Genomic DNA, 17,198 nt, shown 5'->3' on the forward strand with positions numbered 1-17,198 from the left:
AAAAATTAAAAAACATTTTAAAAAACCCTGTCGTCAGTCCAGGTCAGCCTGATGAAAAAGGAATGTTTTAAGGCCGCGGCGAAAGGACCGGAGATCCGGTAGCTGTTTACCTACTTGTATTTGCGTGCTTTTGAACTGCTAAGTAGACAAGAGCTGGGGCAAGTAACGGGAGCCCACCTCATCGAGCAGCGCTCGGATCTCAAACCCGGGCTGTCAGCTTCCCAACTGGTCTGTATTCCTCCAGGTTTCCTTGGTCTGAATTCATCCAAAAATCCATTCTGCCTATCTATCCCCATTTTTTGTTTTGTTTTTTAACCCCTATTAAAAGGTGCGCGTTTGCAGGAAGTTTGAAATGTATAACTCAACACACGCCTTTAAATACATTGTGCTGAGTTTCTTCAGAGCTGATAAGTGAAGAAAACGGATAGTTTGAGAAGGAATAAAAGACAAGGGGTTGCTAAATACTGATCTTTACTTATTAGGATGCTGCAAGTTGAAATCTCCAGTTGACAAGGACTGAATGCTGAAGCCTTCTCTCTCCTCCTGTTAATCCCACTGCAATTTTAAATGTGCAGAAGTCCCACTGATCTGAGGGGGGGCCTCATATCAGGATCAAGTGGATCGTTTAGACATTCCTAAAGAAATACTGTAACTGAAGTCCAGGTTCATCCTGCAATTATGTAAGATCCCTTTTAGCCTTGCTGCCGCTGCTGCATCTTTCCCCAAATTTGGAATTATTCTGTTTATTTTAGAAATGTGACTCAGTGGCACATGGGGAGAATATAGATTGGCTCAGTCTGTGATGTAATGTTTTCAAACAAAATCACCATAACATTTTTTGCTCAATATGAAGCAAAAAACTGAAGCTAGCATTTCTCTATACTGTATGTACATATAGTAACATCTATAATAAGATTCCAAGTTCCCGTGTATATATACTGGTGTTTTAACTTTTTATCCTTGCCAGATACTTTCGTAGAAGATACTCAGGCTTAGCACTGTATTTGTCAAGATCAAATTTACTAAGAGTCAGAACCAATTAATTTCCCAAGATTATTCTCTAGACCAGGGGTCTTCAAACTTGGCCCTTTTATGACTTGTGGACAATGATAAGATTGAAGCTCTGTTGTTTATGTACCTTACACATAAAAAAACAAATGGAGCTTTAATTGCACTGTTCTGGCACAATGCTCCTTCCACCTGTTTTCCATTAACCCTATGAGGCAGGCAGAATTCCTAGCAGGGAACCAAGCTCCGTGACCTTTGACCTCTACCTTTGCAGATTTATCCTTATTTTCCCAGCTGAGAAGTGAAAGAGGAATCCATCCACAATCACGGCCCACTGAACTCCGAGGGCAGCAAGAAGAAGGCTGAATCCAATGCTGCTGAAGCCATATCTGTGCAGGAAGGCCAGAAAATAGGCGAACCCCAAAATCACCATGAGGCTGACATCTTGAAATACTGTAGGGAACACAGAACGCTGGTGTCAAGATGGCACGGGCAAACCATATTCAGGAGACCCAGCTGTAAGCTCCCCATCACACTGAGCCTTAATGTGGTTTGTTTGGTTTCAACTCAGCTTGGTGCGTAATCCCAGACATAGCAATTTATTCACAAATCATGGCTTAGAGCAGGGGTGGAGAACGAAGGCCTGGCTGGCTCAGGAATTCTGGGAGTTGAAGTTCACAGGTCATAAAGAGGCCGTCGTTCCCCACCCACGGCTTAGAGTGATACACTAATCCAATCACAGATTGGTGCTATCTGTCAATTGGATCTTAAACTGAAGGACACATGGACTTTCAAGTTTTGGATCCTAGGTACCCCATGTAACAGGCAGAAAAGGGCTGCCTATGCACATATATGTTCAGGAAAGGCAAGGAACATACTGCTCTCCGTCCTACATATGTATATACACATTTATAAATACATTACACATCACTCACTCCCATATCCCTTTCTTCATTCAAAAAAGAAGGTTCTGTGCTATAAGCCATAGTGTGCTGCAACCGTGTGTGGGAAGTCAGTCCCCCAGAGAAGGAAATATTAAAAGGGCAGAAAAATATATTTCCTAAAAAGATCTTAAAGAGGCAGAAAAGCATGCCCAGTTTTCTTAATAGCCCCAAGTGTCCCTCCCCCAAGCAGAAACCAGCTCTATAGAAATGCAGATATAAACCATCCAGGAAGGTTGGAGGCCCCCAGCTAGAAGATTACGAAGACAAAGACACCTAAAATCTACATAACCCACCCAAAGTCTAAGACAGGACATAATAGGATTAACCCACAGATGCCAAAGGGCACACCTAGACTCAGGTCAGAATACATGTCTCAAGAAACACAAAGCCTAAAACAGGAACAGGAAAGAACTCCAAACAAAAGGCTCCAAAGAGTATAAAAACCCACTCCCTACATGTGCTCATCTCTCTTTTTCCTTCTAGAGCCATCTTTCTGTCTGGCTCTCCTCTTCAGTAAACTGCAACCTTCTTCCTAAAGCAGTTGCCATGTTGTTTATCCCCAGCTTGGACTGAACCATAATGAAGACTTTTCCTTCAACACATGATTCATGCAGTAGCCCAATTGGCATATACAGCTAAGTCATAGAGCATGGTTCTCCTCCTGCAATGGGAGAGTTCAAAACTTTCATTAAATGTTTGCTTAACGTTGGCGACTTCCAGATACCTGAACTTTTATTTATTTAAAACATTTATATAGCTGCCCATCTGATAACTAACTTCTTCGCAAGGAGTTGAAAAGGTAATTCTGGGTGGAGAGTTCCAGGCGGCTGGAAGTTGCCAAGACTAGGAAATTAAATCAAAACCAGACAAACCACATCACGGCTTATCAAAGTGTGTGAACTCAGCTGCAATATTGGCTTACTTCTCCTAGCACAATCATCCTATGTTATCCGTCAAATGGCTTTTGCTAAGTATGACTTTATTTTTATTTATTTTATTTTAATTCCATTTATATCCCGCCCTTCTCCGAAGACTCAGGGTGAACCAGAAACGCTGCTACTTCTGGTGGTCCTATTACTAGTAGTACTACTACTATCGAGAATCTCCCTAGACACTTACTACTACTACTACTACTACTGTACTCAGTGCTTTTTTTCTCATAGAACGCTCAGAACGGAGTTCCGGCACCTTTTTTGGATGGAACCTTGTAGGGTAGGCAACGTGGGTTGTATGACGTGTGTGAGTTCCGGCACCTTTTTGTTTTACAAAAAAAGCACTGACTGTACTACTGTTGTCTGAAATCATTGTTTTATTGTAGTTAGTTCCAGATCTGGGCTGCAAGCTGCAGAAAGCCACTAGATGGCAGCAAAGCATTAGAGGATTTGCTGCCATCTAATGACTATTGGGATATTTCCTGGCCAGCTGTAATTTAATTATGTAGTACTATGCACACCTTATATATTTATTTCTCACAGGCCTTTCTATGCTGCTGTACTCCAAAACAGTTCCATTAGATTAGAACGAAGCAAGTTGTTCTGAGCACGGAGGCATTGTAGCTGGCTACCTCTTTCTAAATGGCCTGATATTAAAACCACTACCCCTCCTTTAGCAGCAATTAATCATGTCACCTTAGAAGCTTCCTAATCTTAACTCAGGCTTTGGTGCCTTTAGTTCAGTCACAGGCAGGGAATTGAATGTGGAACTTTTGAATGGAAAAGAAGTGCCAGGATGGTATGCATCATCTTGACACTTTTGATCACACAGCAGACACCCTTGAGGTGGCCTGTGCTCCAGATCTATACCCTACCACGTTAACTAAGAGCAAAGGAAAATGCTTTGGCGCAACCAAACTACTTGGCCCTACAAAACTTTTCGGGCCAAGTATTATATTTGACTTTGAATAGAAGAAATGGCAAGGAATCAGAAGCAAAACTAGATGAGAATTAATTTAAAGTAAATACAATTCAGTTAAAATGAAATACTTTGGCCACTTAATGAGAAGGAAGGACTCACTGGAGAAGAGCCTCATGCTGGGAAAGATTGAGGGCAATAGAAGAAGGGGACGACAGAGAATGAGGTGGCTGGATGGAGTCACTGAAGCAGTAGGCGTGAGCTTAAATGGACTCCAGAAGATGGTAGAGGACAGGAAGGCCTGGAGGAACATTGTCCATAGGGTCGCGATGGGTCGGACACGACTTCGCAACTAACAACAACAACAACAACAGGAACTTAGTTCTGGTGGTGAAGGCACCAGGCCAGAAACCAGGAGACTATGAGTTCTAGTATGGCCTTAGGCATGAAAGCCAGCCGGGTGGCTTTGGGCCAGTTCTTCTCTCTCAGCCCAGCCCACCTCACAGGGCTGTTCTGGAGGGGAAAATAGCATGGAGTATTAGATATGTCTGTCATTTTGAATTATTCATAAAAATACAAAGATGGGATACAAATAAATAGCAAGTAATTTCACCCTTCGTTTTAAAAAGTAGAATCTGATAGCAATTTGGCAAAAGGTTGGGGAGGGGACAAATCTGAGGTTTTGGGGAGCAGAGGCTACCCTCAAATTTGGACCATGCATCTCTAGATTGTGCCAAAGCCTCTTCAGGACCTCAACCACGCATCTCCCTCAATTCTACCGAAAGATGAAGGAGATTTGCACTATATCTTTAACTGTATCCTTTCCTCCCAACTGGGGCTGAACCCAATTAACAGTGCTGAATTCCTCAGAGCTGAGAAGCTGCAAGTCAGCACAAGGGGGGGGGGAGGGGACAAACTCCTCTGAGATATCAGCCTTTACTTAACCTTCCATTGCCACAGAAGACAGTCTTCAACCCCAACAGGAAACAATCTTACCTGGATAGTCTCTTGTAAGGTTTTGACTCTGCTCGTAAGAAACAAAGAAGCCAAATATAAGGATTAAAGCAGCTTCCAAAAGAAGAATGAGTGCAGGGAGACGAATCCGGAGATTGGGAGGATACTGGGAAGACATCGTGGCTTAAGAAGAAGGCAACAAACCAAGGAGCAGGCAAGAGTTAATACAGTCCCTTTGGTTCAAACATTCCATGAGTCTCTGTTGGAAGAAAAGAAAAGAAAAGAGAAAGCTGTGAAGGTGATAAGAGTTCTTAGAAGGAATTAGCAAAGCACATAACCCTTATCTAAGACAGGCCAGGGGACCCTGTAGTGACAGATGTTTGATTAGTATTGAGCAAGCTGATGGTATACAATCATGGGAATTGCACCCAAATGTGTACTATTGAAAACCTCCCAGAAGTAGACACTTAAATATTCTCATCACCTTTGTGAGCCTGACATACGTGCGCTTATTTTAACTCAGAGCAGACAAGCGCAATGATAATGTAAATTGCATGTTCCTGGCTAATTCCTCCCTGGAGCAAAAGCAAAGTTCCAAATTGATGTGCATTTAAGCAGTTCTCACTAAACCAAGAAGAACTCAGCAAATGCTATGGTTAATTTTCTTTTTGCAAACTTTTTGCAATATACAGGTAGTCCTTGACTTACAACTGTTCATTTAGCAACTGTTCAAAGTTACAACAGCACTGAAAAAAATGACTTATGACCATTTTTCACACTTATAACCATTGCAATATCCCCAAGGTCACTTGATCAAAATTCAGATGCTTGGCAACTGGATCATATTTATGACTGTTGCAGAGCCATGGGGTCATTTGATTCCCCTTTAGCGACCTTCTGACAAGCAAAGTCAATGGAGAAGCCAGATTCACTTAACAACCAGGTTACTAACTTATCAACTGCAGTGATTCACTTAACTGAGGCAAGGGGGCAAAACTCACTTGACAAATGTCTCGCCTAGCAACAAATTTTGAAAATTGTGGTCATAAGTTGAGGACTACCTGTACAGTATATGCAAGGCATATGAGCCAATCATTACAAATAACATATTATGGACTTGCATAAATTCTGGTTACAGGTAGTCATTTAGTGACCAACTACCATTGGCAAGTTTGTAAGTCATTATTCAAAACCAAAACTGTGTTTACAATGTTATTTTAGCTTTACTTTGCTTTACAGACCAGCAAAGGTGTAAATGTGAAGAAGATTGGTCCTAAGGTTACTTTTTGGTCAACATCTGCAAATGATCGCTAAACGTGGTCTACCTGTAGTGCATTATTCAACTTCAGGGGCCACTTTCCAGATTCTGTCCTTCTCTTCATGAGACTCTAGTCTAGAATATGACATGGAATCATCACTGTTATGCTTGGCTCTTGAAGGAGCCTCTTTGACAGCTTTCAAGCAGTCTAAAATAAAGCCAGTGGCAATGGCAGCACTAGCAAAGGAAGTAAACCATGAGATGAAAAACATCATTGCAGAAATTATCTTCCTTGGAGCAGAAACCTTTATATTGTTGACTATAAGTCTTTTCCATACATAAGTTTCTGCAAGTAAATTCTTTCAGTGACGATGATAATCAACTTTCATGTTACGTCAACATATATGGTGTTTCCTCAAAATATAAGGTGTTTCCTCATAGATTACATCCACATTTTATTCTTTCATGATGGAGTAAGCTCAGAGTAACATTCTCTCCATGCTTACTTGTAGCTTTTTGTTGCAGCATCAGGGAAAAGCCATATGTCCTTTTCTGCATGGGCAACCAATCGGTGGAACTCCATCCCACAGTAGTTTACGCTTTTTTTTTTTTTGAGATCCTTCATTCTCCTACAAGCCCTTTCTATGTTGGTTTATTGGACTGTTTCTGCAGTACATTTCTTAAGCCAGTCTCAGCATGTCCGTTTGCTAGTGAAGAGAGGGATGTATTTTATTTTGCTGTAAATGCAAAAAAGGCCTTGCTTTTTCATTGCCTGTGTATTTTTCTTAGCTCCACCCAATCCTATAAATGATTGATTGAGAAATAAACCCCACAAGCAGATACTTTTTTTTCAGGAGTAAACTTCTGAGTAACACTTAAAATATGTTTACACCCAAGAGAAATCCTTCTCTCAAACTTGATCCAACTTAGTTCCCAATAAAACTGTTCAGGATGGGGAAGATAAATAGGTATTTTGAAAAAGGAACACATTTATGCAGACTCCAAAGGAATGGGAAAATTTGAGAAGGGGGGGAAAGCCACCGCAAAGCTTCTCCAGATCATATAGATAGGCAGCCACCTTAACAAAAGGCTACAGGGGGGAAATCCCACCCCGATTGGCCCAAGACTCGATTTCCCAGGACACTTTGCACGGCTATTACGCCCAGTCCCACTTAGTCCAGAATTCTATTGGTCGTCTTCAGTGCCCTTTCTGTCGAGCGCCATCTTTATTGGCTAAACGTATCATCACTTTTGTAAGTGGGCGGATCCGTCCGCGAGCCTGTTTTAGAAAGTAGCGGGAGCATTAGTCTTTGCCTCGTCTGATCTTCGGGTCACAGTTGACGGGAGGAGTTTATTAGCCACCATTTACGTCAATTAATCGTACCCTAATCCCATACCAAAGAATGAGATCGAATTAAAAAAAACGAACACCTTTCTTTCTCTCTCCCATTGGGAAATATTGAGATTACCCCGCCCCTCCACTCTAACTCCGCCCCAGGATTGGACAGGTTCCTCTTCAATCTTCTAATCCTTTCTCGGACCTTCAGCACGGTGGTTCGCGCGACTGGGCGGTCCTTGTCATCTTAAGAAGGGGCAGTCGGTCGCTGCTGCTCCTTTCATTGGCCGGCACGCCCGCCTCTCTTAGCCCTCGCCCGGCGCTGATTGATTCTTCCCCGCATCGCCCTTCTGTTTGGCCCGCCGCCGATTGGCCTGGGCTTGAAAGGAGGCGGGGCGAGGCGCGGAGCCTGCGCGCGGGGCCGCGGCGGCGGGGAGGGACGGATCTGAAATTATTTTTTATTTCTTTGTTTCCGAGAGGGGGAAAAAGAGGGGAGGAAGGAAGGGGCGGGGAGACACAGAGCCGGAGCACCAAAGCGGAGCGGGAGTCTTTCCGGGCCTTCGGCGGACCGGCGCGCTCGGATGTTGTCGCCGTGACCCGGGCGGGGCAGGAGGAGCAGCAGCCGCCGCCGCCGCCGCCAGCAGGCCAGGTTGGGACTCCCCGAGCCGGGCGGGAGGATGAAGCGCCGGAGCGCCGACTGCAGCAAACTCCGGCGGCCGCTGAAGCGGAACCGCATCACGGAGGGCATCTACGGCAGGTAAGGCCGCACCTGGCTCGCCCGACCCGGCCTGTCAGCGGCGCCGAGGAGCCGGCCGACGCGTTCCCCTCAGGCGGGGTGGGCCCGGCCGCTGCCCCCGCCGCCGCCGCCGCCCTCCTCAGCTGCCCTCAGGCCCGCGCGGGCTCCCCTCAGACCCAGCCAGAGGCTTTCCCAAGCCCCTGGATGGCGCGCCCGGAGCCGCCTCGCCGACCCGCCGGGCTTCCCGGCCGGCGCCTTTCCCATCAGCCCCAGCCGGCCCGGAGGACCGTTTCGCCGGCCTCAATCCCCTCCCGCAGCTGTGCGAACCCCTTTGATAAGAACGGGAGGGAAGCATGGGAGTTGTAATGCAGGCTGCTTGCGGGTCACCGGCCTTTCCCCACTAACTTCCTCCCGGAGGCCAAAGAAAGCTCTGCCCGGCTTCTGGAAGTGGCCCTGAGGAAGGGAGGACCTCCTTTCGGTTTCCCTTTCCAAACTCAGGACTGCAGCTGGCCTGACCTGCGGGATGCTGGCTTGGTGGAATTGGTTTTGTAGTCCCGAGTCTCTGGAGAGCAGCAGGTTGGGGGGAGAATAGTTGGTCTGGAGCAGGGGTCTTCAAACTTGGCCCTTTTATGACTTGTGGACTTCAACTCCCAGAATTCCTCAGCCAGTCATAAAAGGGCCAAGTTTGAAGACCCCTGGTCTGGAGGGACTGCTAAGAGCTTTGTGACCCACCTCGGCTAAGGTAGTGAAGTCGCGTTAAGGCCCTTGCGTACCTGACTTTATTTTTATTTTTTTATTTTAATTCCATTTATATCCCACCCTTCTCCGAAGACTCAGGGCGGCTTACAAGCTTAGCAGTAGCCTTCATTCTATGTATATGCCTGCTTATTAGGGCTTTCACACACACACCCAAGCGGCATTATTACAAAGTCAGCTGTAATAGCAATAGTAATAGCAATAACAGTAAAAAAGTAAGAGTAATAGCAGTAACAGTCAAAATCTGACTGTGGTTCAGATTTTAAGCCTGTTTCGGAGGATCTTCTCACTCACTTAAACCACAATTCTGAGAGCAGCTTTTTAGCTTCTTTTTTTTCAGCTTTTCTCCAAGGAACATTGTGGTCTGTGGACCAAAGTGCCTTTCCTGAAGCCTCATTTCTGCCTCCCATTTATGCGCACGGTCTGCCCTTCAAGCTTGGACACCTGCACTCCGTGGAAGTCTTTTCTCCTGGGTGTGTTAAATTTTAAATTTACCGACAAAGAGGGAAACTAGGATAGCCTCCTTTTAACCCTTTGTCGGTAAATTTAAAATTTAACACAAAAACATAGTTGGTCACTGCCCGAGAAGGCTCCTAGATTGGGGCTGAAAGGCGAATGCAAGCAATATGCTCGGTCCCATATTTGGGGAGACCAGGTTGCCCTGAATAGATCGGAAAACATTTATTTTTCCCGGGTCTACTGTTCCCACCATCGTTCTTTATTCTCCAGTGCAGTGTTTCTCAACCTTGGCAACTTTAAGGTGTGTAGACTTAAACTCCCAAAATTTCCCAGCCAAGATGGCTGGGGATTTCTGAGAGTTGAAGTGAACCCAGCTTAAAGTTGCCAACGGTGTGATCTTCTGCATGGCTCTGTATGAGGTCATTCCTGTGGTTGGTCCTCATTCTAGTTACACCACACCTACACCAGGAATCTTGCCCTGAGAGTCTGTCTTAGGCCTCATCAAATTGTTCTGACGCTCTCAAATCTTATGTTGTAAGCTTTCTATGTTGTGAGCTACCCAGAGTCATTGGATATGAAATGGGCAGCAAATAAACTTTATAAATAAATAAACTCTACCAATCCAACAATTAGAAGCCATCCATAGTTTCCCTCTCATAGAGAAAACATGTTCTAGAATCCCCCTTGTAACTTTTAGATTCTTCTCCACTCTTCCATTTGGCGATCTTTTCAGGGATTATTTTGATTTCCTACTCATTTATTCATGACATCACCCAGTGAAACAACCACCTTTTGAAAGGACAAATGAGAAATAGATAACTTTGGCCAACACTCTTGGCTCCCACTGGCTGGAAATTGTGGCTGCTCAAATCCAGAGGACATCCATTTTCTTGCTTCGGCACTACGTTGACAGAGTTTTCTGTAGGAAACTACTGATTTTGTAGTTTTTATGCTATCTTTGTACTTGTGTCCTACCGTGATAACTCTTTTCTACAGATGTAGGGGTCTCTTCCTATAGCCCTTCTCTACATTAATGAGCCTAGTCTCACCTTTTCATACTTCCCCATTGTGCTTTGCCAAGCTACTTCAGTGCCCTCATGCCATTAGTGTTCCTTGTCAATGAGCCTTGGTAATGATTCAACTCATTTATTATGATTTGCTTTTTACTATTTGCTCAGAAATTACATTTCCCAGTCCTTCTCTGCAACAGTTTTACACATCTTATGTTTTTCTCTGTACTTAGTTTTCTTGTGTTTGCTTTCCTACCCTTTTACTATTTGCCACAATCCCTTACCGAAAGAACTTGTTTTGGCTTTAAAGTTTTAAATGAGGGCGTTTCCCCTTTTGTAACTACTGTAAACCTTTCTGAAGACTTTAAAGCAGGGGCTCCCAACCAGGGGTGCTTGCAACCCCTGGAGGTGCGAGATGATATTCCAGGGGGTGCGAAAACTTGGGTTTTCAAAATTATAGTATGCATAATTTGTTGCCGTTATTTTGAACTTTTGTAAGGGGTGCAAGAATATATCAGAAGCGTTCTAGGGGTGTGGGGTATAGAAAAGGTTGGGAACCACTGTTTTAAAGGCTTCCTTCCCAAGTTGGAGAATCACAGTTGGTTTTTCAATTTTCCATGTCTGTTTTTTTCTGCATTATTTTCTTTTTTTATCAAAAATTGTTTGTTTTCTTTGGTGAGAAAGATATTAAAGAATTGGAATTTTCTATGGTGATTTAGTTTCTGCACATTATATGCAGTAGTATTTTTCAGTAATTATCATTAGCTAAACACAGTGCTTTACTTTATTCACCTCTTCCAACCATGAATTTCAATAGTTTCTCAGTGTAAGGTACTGCACAATTTGCAGAAAATGCTATATTGCTGCCAGTTTATATAACTACAAAGAGCCTAATAGATACAAAGTTTGGCAGACAAATTATACTTGTCATTGGCTAAGCCTGAGGAGGAGTTATGTTTTCACAATGACTGGGAAAGGAAGAGAGATCACAATATCAGTTCATACCCACTGCTATATGAGTTTTGTTTTCAGAGACATCAGATTAATAACCGTCATAAAAAATAACTTATAATGAGACCCATCTGTGAAAACCTATATTCCCCCCAAAGGAAATTTGGCCACTTGAATTGAAGTTCTGTTATGTAATACTGCATAGCTAACTGCTTAAGAATAGCAGAATGTTATTTTCCAGGTCTTATATATATTTTTTTTCTCATATTTCTGGAGTGTGCTCTATATATAGTAGTGAGTAGTACTTTTAAATGTTTAGGAAAACAGTTGACAGGGCAGGCTATATCAGTACCTGTATTCTCCCAATTATTACTTATACAAAACAAAAGTTTATAAAAACAATCTGAGGGTGAGTGTATTTTAAAAGATTGCTAGGAGAGAAACTAAGGCTGACCAAATCTTTCATAGAAGCAAACGGAGGTCTGGCCTAGTTATTTTTAAGCTATCAAAATGCACTGGACAGGGACTGTTTCTTCATTGATCTGACAAAGTTGATAGAATCTTAGCCCAGTCAAGATCAAATAAACAAAATTATTAACTGCTTGCTTTGAAAAATGATGATCCCAAATAGAGCCCATCTGTAGCTATTGATGCTTCCTGAATTAGCTCTCTTCTATGACTGCTCATTTATCTTTATAATACTAAGATAATCCTTCCCTGTAAAGAAGTAGGCATGGCCCTTCGAACAACAGAATTAATTTCAATCTGTAAGTCTGTAAATCTAACCTTTGATGGTTATTTTTGTAATGTACTGTTGAGAATGAGTATGCCACTATTTAGGTTCCCTATTCTCTTAGATGGTTATGTTTTGAAATACCACTCTTGATCTTGAGTGACAGAAGACTTGCTTGGGCATAAACAGGACTCTTGTTCCCTGCAGATGCCAGCAAAGACAGAGTCAGAATATAAACTTGCTACACACAGTACATGCTGCAGACAAAGTTCTGCATGGTCCCAGAGTCCCTGACCCAACCTTCAGCCCAGATCTTGCTGTGCTGCTTCGCCAGGCCACGGAAGATGGGGTGACTTAATAATCCTGGTTGTTGTTTTTTCTTTCAAACATGGGGCTAAAAATTGCAAGATTTATGTTCTGCTTCCCTATTGAACATTGATCGGTAGATGTTTCAGATGTATGATTAATTTATTAGATTAATGCACGAGTTTAGCTTTGTACCAGCTTCCTGTGCTTCTTTAATCTTAACATGGCAGAATATTACCTTGCACTTTGGGATAACACACCAAGAACATTTTTTTGGCTTTATTTGGAATATTTTATTTTGCAGAGCAGGGATTTGGTATGGAAGGACTTGGTGTCATGGTTCTGACAGACGAAACTCTTCAAAGAACTTCGAGGCACTGTTTACCTTAAAGAATCTTTATTTGAGAAACATAGCATCTGCACGTACACGGGCAAAGCCAAAATCTGAATTCCCCTCCCCTGAGCACATAGTATTAAAGCACAATTCCCTCCTCTATTTAACAGTCATAAATCACATTCTCCAATTAGTTTGAAATGCAAGCTTTCCCTCTAGTTCTCCAACCTGCCATTTCTTATCATCTCTTATTTCAAAAAACCTTGGTTCTCACACTGGTTACAATACTGTTATGTCTAACTAAACTCCCCTGCATGTTCCTCCCCCTCCCCCACCCCCCAGTATCATCTAATTCTAACTCTTAATTCTAAGAATAAAACATAAGGAAAATGGCTACATCTCCAATGTTGTCAAAGCAAGAACATCCGATGTTAGCAGTGTTGACACTTGGCATAGGTCAAGGGTAGGCAACCTTGGCTCTTTTATGACTCGTAGACTTCAACTCCCAGAATTCCTGAGCCAGCCATTCTGAGGAGAAATGGAGAGGTTTCTATGCTGAGCCATGCTGGCTCAGGAATTCTGGGAGTTGAAGTCCACGAGTCATAAAAGAGCTGAGGTTGCCTACCCCTGGCATAGGTGATTAAGGTTTGGAAAGAAGATATTAGGATAGAAGTGTATCTATACTAAAATGCTATTGTTGGATGGATTGGTTGAAAAAAACATGAGTCTGTATAGCATTATTAGGAGCCCTGTCTGTTCCTATTGATGTATGCAGTAATAACATTTGAATAAACTTCCAGTTTTCTCTACTATTTTATTTCTAGAACATATGCATTAAGATCTAGTTGAAGAGCTAAAACTGCATTGGGTATAAACCAGGTTTCAACAGCCTTATGTAGAATTGCACTACCAGACTTCCAACTAACATATGGAAGTCAACATTTCTGCAGGGCACTAATCATTTCTTATTGGCATGTTAGTTTAAATCTTAGTTCAGCTATAAAGTCAGGAAATGACTCTAAAGCATTATCTCAGCATTCTATCACAGTGCAAGATTTGTAATAAATAATAAATGTAATACTGATCTATTTTAGAAAGCTGTTATAAGCTTACAGAGAATGGATGTGATCTTACATAAACGTTGATCGCTAGTTGAAAATATTTCTATAATACCATGTTTTGTCAGAGCTAGCATAATTGCAGAATTGTCATGTTAACATCGAAATTTGAGAAATCTTGTGCTAAATTAGCCTCTGTAAATATGATGACTATTTGGATTGGATGCACTGTGGAGTAACTTGTCTGATAGCCATAAGCAACCCAGGATTTCCTACAAGGAATGTGATCATTGCTGTGGATGGAAGAATGAGGGTTTAGAAGGGTCATTCTTGTTAACCTTTTAAAGAGACCAGTAGTTTACATGGTAGCCAAAAAGAACAGCTTCTTTTCGCAGCTAATACAATTTACTAGTTTCTTAAATTAGTAAATGTATGTGTATGGACTAATATTTTCTAGGCATTTTTTAAAAACCAGATTACCATACCTATATATTTACAGTCTAAAGTCAAGCTTGTAAGCCGCCCTGAGTCTTCAGAGAAGGGCGGGATATAAATGGAATTAAAATAAATAAATAAATAAATAAATAAATAAATAAATAAATAAATAAATAAATAAATAGTAAAACAATAGTGGATGCCTCCATGCATTTTTGTGGAATTATTACAAAAGTGGTTTGCCGTTGCCTTACATGAGAACGATTTGAGGGTAGAAGAACAAAAAGCACATTCCTTAGGTAACATTACCAAATACCTCTTGTATTGTGTTGTGTTGTAATCTACCGTACTTACTTTATGTTTATCCCAAAACTCACCTTTTATGGATTCTATTTTGATGCTTACTATTGGAACTAAGTTGAAACATTACATGATTTCTATCTTTAGATTTCTCCCGCTCCTTTCCACTCCATCTTTTAGTTTCCCTTTGTAATGGGATGTATTGATAGATTGTATTATGTAGACAAATTATTAATAAAGACTAGATGGGATAGCCATTAAAAGGAGACCGCTCTGGAAGGGAAAGATCCAGTTTTTGCCAGCCAAACAAATGGAGTATGCCATGCTACCTTGTCACTCTGCTGCTGCAGCCAAATGACGTACATAGCAGTGGCATTAATTTTAAATTGCTGAAAACCTATTCCTAGGCCTTCCTTCCCATTCCAAAACAGGACTCAAAGTCTTTTGCTGGATCAGGATCTCTGGCTGCTGCTTAAGAAAAATAAATGGGAGGCTCCATTGGCATATGGATCTGTTGCTCAGGGTTGTGTGCAAAATATTTCTTTTTTTCTCCTCTGAAAAAAAGTATTGATACATCAGATGTATACAATATGAATGCATATTATTTGTTATTCAGCAATGTAGGTTCCATTATTAAAAGGTATTACCATATCATAGTTTAGTCAGTTTTTCCCCCAGAATAATTTTATTAAAAATGAAATGATAAGTTTTGGTACCAAGCAAGCAAATGCATTCTTGTAAAACGATTAGGGCCTGAAATAGCTGTGGCTCAATTAAATGTTGTAGATATTTGGAGGGTATTTTTGCCGCAGTGGCCTAGGAGGACAGTCATTACCAGATTTTTCAATTGAGTTATTCCATCATTTCAGATACAGTCCTGTTCTTAATTGGGGGGGCGGGGGCGGGGGCAGTGTCTTTGCATTTTTATATAGAGATCAGTTATCAAATCAGTTAACTTATCTCTTTATTTCTCATATTAAGGAGAATCAAACAAAAGTAGTTTGTGCTCATGGTTGCATCTTTGGACTCATACCTGCTTTCAAATATACTTTGCTATGAAAATTTTATCATCTGACTAGGACTTTTTTTTTTTTTTTTTTTGCATCGTCTGGTTTGGTGTCAGCAGGGCCTCAGAAAGTCCATGCAGAGAATGGTAAGGACAGCCGAGAAGATCATAGGAAGCTCGGTCCCTGGTATTCAGGATGCTGCTTATAAGCGCTTATATGTACTTAGAGCTCAAAGCATTGTTAGAGAACCCACGCATCCACTTTACGGTCTGTTTCTGTCGCTCCCCTTTGGGAGGAGGTTTCGAAGTATTTCTAGCAGGACTACCCAGTTCTGTAATAGCTTTGTTCCCTGTGCCATCCGTCTGGTAAACTCCCAAGATTTGTTTTTCTCGCCATGCACATGTATACATAACCCGAACTAGACTGTTTTTTTTCTCTGTGACATATAATATATGTGGGCATATGCATAATTCCGTATTTATTTATTTTTATCATATTTATGTAGTGTACATCGGAGGTGGTGATCCTTTGAGAGCTGAATGCAACGAAATTTAATTTTAATGTATGCCAATTAGTGTACATTCAAAGTGACAATAAAGTTGTTATTCTATTCTAGTGGTGAAACGTAGCAGTATCTCAATTGGAAAGGCACTACACTTATATGTAATACCAGTAGGAGATTCTTTCAGCAAGGACTACTTAGTACAGGATGAGTTCTGTTTTGACTTTCATGAAATGTTCACATTGATCTGTGCCCAAGCTATAAATGATCATGCATAATTCTGAGTAGCAGAGATGCAGATCCATTAAGTTAAATCAGGAAAAATGAGGGAGATGAGTGATTAAGAAATACAAAATATAAATAAATAAATGCAATCAAACTGTTGGAATCAACACTATAATGTAAAAAACAACCCTAAAATTATAACCCATGTTATACATATTAAAGTCCAAAGATTATCCACAACCATTTCAAGGACTGATTACGCTCATTATAATGATAGCTTTTTTTGGCACAAAACCCCTAAATGATGCATCTCAGCCCAGAAGGTTGTACGTGTGAGGTTTCGAACCTGGTTTTCTGAGAATAACAGTGTTAGAGAGACAAGGGCAGTTACAGATCTGATCTTACATCATGTCCATAGGCTGTTCGGTGTTAAAGTGCTGATAACCACAATTACCACTAGGCATGTTGCAACAGTTGTGTTGCAATTGTTGCAACAATTGTATTTCCAATTGTTGTTTAGTCTTTCTAGGTATCAAATACAAGATACGCTTTAAACTGCGGTGTAATTAGGGCAACAGAATAGCTTGAATTATACCATGCTGCAATGAAGAATAATTATGAAGGTATTTTATGCTGGATCTACTTTTTAAGGTGGAGTTTTCCTTATCATTTGGCATAGGGTTATTTCCTTGATATAAGAAAATGGGAGGAATATTGAGTTTGGCTATATGGCTAAAAGATTGTTGAACATAGCAAATGTTCAGAAAGAACTGTGGAGCAGATTGTTGAAAATCATAGGCTATGATAATGTACTGATTCTATTTATAGTACACTTGGCCTCTGTATCTAGTGGGTAGTAGGTAGAAGCAAATGAATATAGAATAGATATTACTGTATTGTGAAAAGTCGTTTATAGATAATATTAAATAAAGCATTGGGATTCCTGCACTGATTTCAATGCAGAGTGCAGTTCTGAGCCTTTCAGAGTAAACTGCTTTACTATTTAATTTGGATTAATATGTTTTTCAGTCTAGG

At 41.4% G+C, this 17,198-nt stretch overlaps 2 protein-coding genes across 8 annotated transcripts in view; one reads left to right on the forward strand and one right to left on the reverse strand.

Annotated features, from left to right (window-relative positions):
- Positions 1-6,730, reverse strand: part of RHCE (Rh blood group CcEe antigens) — a 25,142-nt gene extending 18,412 nt beyond the window's left edge. For 3 of the 4 annotated variants that reach the window (XR_014493318.1, XR_014493319.1, XM_083369774.1), the window contains exons 1-2: positions 4,800-5,055; positions 1,275-1,461 (exon numbers count right to left, since the gene is read on the reverse strand). Coding sequence is in view for 2 of the 4 variants with exons in the window: in XM_083369774.1 (XP_083225900.1) it covers positions 1,275-1,461; positions 4,800-4,935 (323 nt within the window). In the remaining 2 variants the exon portion in view is untranslated. Of the gene's footprint in view, positions 1-1,274; positions 1,462-4,799; positions 5,056-6,521 lie in introns of those variants that run through there. The other variant, XM_083369773.1, reaches the window with a different exon arrangement.
- A 1,065-nt stretch (positions 6,731-7,795) lies between these two features.
- The window catches only part of MACO1 (macoilin 1), a 64,304-nt gene continuing 54,901 nt past the window's right edge, over positions 7,796-17,198 (forward strand). For 2 of the 4 annotated variants that reach the window (XM_083369755.1, XM_083369754.1), the window contains exon 1: positions 7,812-8,108. In XM_083369755.1, the coding sequence (XP_083225881.1) occupies positions 8,029-8,108 (80 nt within the window). In that variant the 5' untranslated portion in view covers positions 7,812-8,028. Of the gene's footprint in view, positions 8,109-17,198 lie in introns of all 4 variants that reach the window. The other 2 variants (XR_014493317.1, XM_083369756.1) reach the window with 2 other exon arrangements.

Source organism: Vipera ursinii (genome assembly GCF_947247035.1).
Source record: "Vipera ursinii genome assembly, chromosome: 9".
Taxonomy (NCBI): Eukaryota; Metazoa; Chordata; class Lepidosauria; order Squamata; family Viperidae; genus Vipera; species Vipera ursinii.